Source organism: Benincasa hispida, chromosome 4 (genome assembly GCF_009727055.1).
Source record: "Benincasa hispida cultivar B227 chromosome 4, ASM972705v1, whole genome shotgun sequence".
Taxonomy (NCBI): domain Eukaryota; kingdom Viridiplantae; phylum Streptophyta; class Magnoliopsida; order Cucurbitales; family Cucurbitaceae; genus Benincasa; species Benincasa hispida.
In genome coordinates this window covers 45,535,766-45,539,851 of record NC_052352.1, presented here as the reverse complement: position 1 = coordinate 45,539,851, position 4,086 = coordinate 45,535,766, and the positions used below count along the sequence as shown (strand labels likewise).

Sequence of the window (4,086 nt, the reverse complement as noted above, 5' to 3'; positions counted from 1 at the left end):
ACAATAATTTTTATGTGTTTTTTGACACGTGGTAGACATTCATTGTGTGTTGCAAGTTTATTTATATGTGTGTGTGCAAAACACAACAATGGATACGTGTAAACGGTAGGTATAGCCACGTCATCATATTATCCAGAAGTATCAAAGAATGTACCGGGATGATGACGTGTCGCAACGTTCAAAACCCTCAACCAATCAGAAAAAAGTTAGCCTCACCTTATTTTGAAATATTGAAAATATTAGAAAGGAAGATGAATATGTGTGGAGGAAGATGGGTGGACTTAGATTTTGGCCCAAACGAGTGGGTCTCTGAATCACTGTCCACATGAACCTCATTTCTTCACATCCCAGAGAGACGACGACAATGGTTGGTTCTGATTCTGAAAGATGAAGGTGAAGAAGAAGACCCGTAAGTTGTTATGCGTCTTCCATGGCCTTTCATTGTGTTCGTTACTCTTTTTCACCGTCGCCAGGCAAACCCAACTTCAAATTAGTTCAAAGGAACAACCCTGTTCTTCTCTTTTCTTCTTTCCCTACCACTCGGGCTTCTTACAACACTCTCGTCTCTGAGGTACCATTTCTCTACCCCTCTCGTTCTTTCTATTGGTTTTTGGTTTATGTGGGTTATGGCATTACTGCATTTTGTGTAATTTGAGACTGATTCAAGTTTGGTAGGTTGAAATTGCGAGTTTAATTGAAGGGATCTTTGTGGGTGAAGGAATCTATTCGGTTCTTTTCAATCCCGTGCTTCGAAATTTGCGCTATCTGATTCTGATTTGCTTTGTTGTCCTTAGAGTTAAAAGGATTCTGTTGTTGATTATTGGGTTTCATCCAGATTGCTAGTCTAATTTGGCAGTGGAAACTAGTTGCCAAAATTTGTGTGTTTCCTGTTGATTCTAAGTTCTGTATTGCACTCAATTGTCTAAAATTCTCAATGATGAACATCTACAGCTGGATTTTCAGTAAGCAATGCACTTAATAATACTGCTGTAAATAAGCTAAGAAATTCAGAAGTTAAGTCTATATTGTGAACAGTGAATGCTGGATTATGTTTACAGAACCCCTGATAATCATCATGTTATTTGTTTACTTGGTCCCTTCAACTGAAAATTCTTGTTGAATTAAGTTCAGTTTCAAACTTTGCTTGGATGGTTTGAACAATTATTGAAACAAAGCATCCAAAAAGCAAAAAGGTTTTTGTCTGTTCTTTCTGTCAAATTTGTATTACTCTTATGATGATGCATTGATATTTGGTAGGCTGTTAGGATATTGGTTCCTCCAGCAAGATTTGAAGCTTCAAAGTTGAAAGTTGTATTCAGTAGAGAGGTGAACAAGTCTGCAGGGATCATCCCAAGAACATATATACTATCACATTGTGACTTCACTGCTAATCTCACCTTAACCATCTCTGATGTTATCAACCTTGATCAGGTAAAAGTTTATTGCTACTTCACTGTCTGAATGGAACAACATATTGTTCTTTTCTCCTCATTTTTTGGTCTATGAACGTACATAGTTGAGAGGGTGGTACAACAAAGATGATGTGGTTGCTGAGTGGAAGAAAGTAAAGGATGAAATGTGTCTTCATGTGCACTGTTATGTGAGCGGGCCAAATTCTTTGCTTGACGTTGCTGCTGAGTTTAGATACCACATATTCTCCAAAGAATTGCCTCTTGTAAGTTTATCTTCTATTACCCCACTTCGAATATTTCATTCTAATGTAACTGGTATCCAAATAGTCTAGGCATTGTTTTTCTTTTTAAGTTAGACATGGAACATGTCTTCCAAATTTCCAAAAAACAGAAAGATATAAAATTTGCCATCATTATTAAAATAGGTCCACATTCAGTCTTAAAAAAAATGAACTCCTTAGCTGTTGGAGAAATCTCAGATCTGACTTATAATAATGATGGAAGTGATTTAGTATAGCAATGGTAAGATTGGTAAAAGCATTGAAACAGAATCTCCACTTAACTTCACAATAGTATGATATTGTCCACTTTGGACATAAACCTTTGTGGTTTTGGACCACCTGTCACACCCTTAATTTCCTCCTCTCGAACAAAGATCTACTCATCTACATATGTAGTTTGATGGAATTATTACTTGCTTGCTGGTCCAAGCACTTTTTGTCAGATTTGGGGATTCATCCACAAGCCTCACTACTTTCATTTGAAACCTAGGATCTTTCACCCACATAATTAGGTTTAGAACATGCCTCCGATAGCAATTGTTGAGGATAGCGGAACCTCCACCTATCTCCATGTTAGTATGAGATTGTCCACTTTAGTTATAGACCTTTGTGGTTTTGCTTTTGATACAACTCAAAAGGCCTCAGATAATTGTTTTTACATATGCACCATGGACCTCTTTCTTTCTTAACCAATGTGGGATTTTGTTTGCACATCTTGCATTCCTAACATAAGGCTAAAAGCCTCTCTTCTTGCTAAACCAGGTACTTGAATCTGTTCTATATGGAGATTCAATTCTGTTCGGGGAGAACCCTGAACTCCTAGATGCCTTGGTCAGGGTATATTTTCATTCTAGTTCACCAAAGTACAATCGACTCGAATGCTGGGGGCCACTCAAGGATGCTGTACTGGTAAACTTAATAACATGTTATGAAAATTTCATTGGATACTTGATCTAGACAACTTGATATCTTCTTTTCTCAATCTTTTTGTTTTGCCTACATTTTTCAGGGGAGGCATCATCATGTGCAAGGGCTCCTAAGGGGAAGCAAGGATGTGTCCTCTCCTAAGAAGTTGAGAAGCCCCAAATCAATCTTTCAAGCTCTCTTTGCCTTCCTTCTTTGAACGGCATTGCATAAACTAGTAAATTGGTATAATTTGAACGGCATTGCATAATCTTTCAAGCTCTCCAAGAAATAGCTGTCTTTTTAAAGTTTCAACTTCCATTTAATGCAATTCCTTTGTGGAAGGAGCAAAAGGGTACGCTTGTTTCGTTGAATGTATGAGTAACTCTTTGCCAAGGGAGGGAGATACTTCTGTTGGTCAGTTTATTCTTTGACCAAAAAAGGCATATTTGTTCCTGCAATTCTTGTGTAAATGAGAACAATTCCTTGAAAATTGTTTGGTGGCTAATCGCTTGCATTTTGTTTCCTAACCCTTCACATTTCTCGAAATTGAAATTTACATTCCTTTGTGTTCGAGCTGGTTCGCCTTTAAACATACGCTTTATGTTAATAGATATACAATTAATTCGACTGTGAAATAACAATGAATTAATGGCAACACAAACATAGCTTAACTAGCATGAATTTGTACTAATAATTATGATGTTCGAGGTTCAATCCCCTCAACTTGCATATTCAAAATAATTAAAAATAATAAATACAAAAAGAACATTGATCTAATGATCCCTGACCTTAATATAAAATTGTGTATTTTGATTTTGTTTAAACATTAAATTTATAAATACATTCCTTTAATTTGTCATTCATTTTTAAAAGTGTTTCAAAATTCAAGTTAAGTTTGGAAAATTTAAAGAAAAAAACAAATAGCTTTGAAAACTTGCTTTTATTTTTGAAATTTGATAAATAATTAAAATGTCTGCTTAAAATAAAGATGAAGACCGTGGCAAAGAAATTATAGAAAACAAAATCTAAAGCCAAATATAAGATACTTATGAAATGAAGAATGTAACTATACAATAATTTAGTCAAGTTTAACTTTTTATATAATTTAGGTCCCGTTTGGTATCATTTCGTTTTTCGTTTTTTAAAATTAAGTCTATTTATTCTCAATTTCTTACCATGATTTGCATCTTTCTTAAGTACAATGGTTGAATTCTTAGTCAAATTCCAAAAACAACTTTTTAAATGCTACTTTTTTTAGTTTTCAAAATTTAGCTTGGTTTTTTAAACCATTGATAAAAGATAGATAACAAAGGAAGAAATTTGGAGATGGAAGTAATGTTTATTGCCTTAATTTTTAAAAACACAAATTAAAAATCAAATGGTTACTGAACGGGACTTTAGTTTTTACGGTTTCAAATCTTAAAACTATTTGACTATGTTTTTTCCCCCCTAAATGTAGATTAAGAGTGTGTTTGATTTTGAAAATA

General features: G+C 34.6%; 1 protein-coding gene across 1 annotated transcript; it reads left to right on the top strand.

The window, feature by feature from the left end:
* Positions 1–253: 253 nt before the first annotated feature.
* LOC120075133 (magnesium dechelatase SGRL, chloroplastic) lies at positions 254–3,126 on the top strand. The gene is made up of 5 exons (XM_039028307.1): positions 254–571; positions 1,258–1,431; positions 1,517–1,675; positions 2,456–2,602; positions 2,703–3,126. Exons 1-5 carry the CDS (start codon positions 431–433, stop codon positions 2,814–2,816), a joined length of 735 nt encoding a protein of 244 aa, XP_038884235.1. The 5' UTR covers positions 254–430; the 3' UTR covers positions 2,817–3,126.
* Positions 3,127–4,086: the final 960 nt, after the last annotated feature.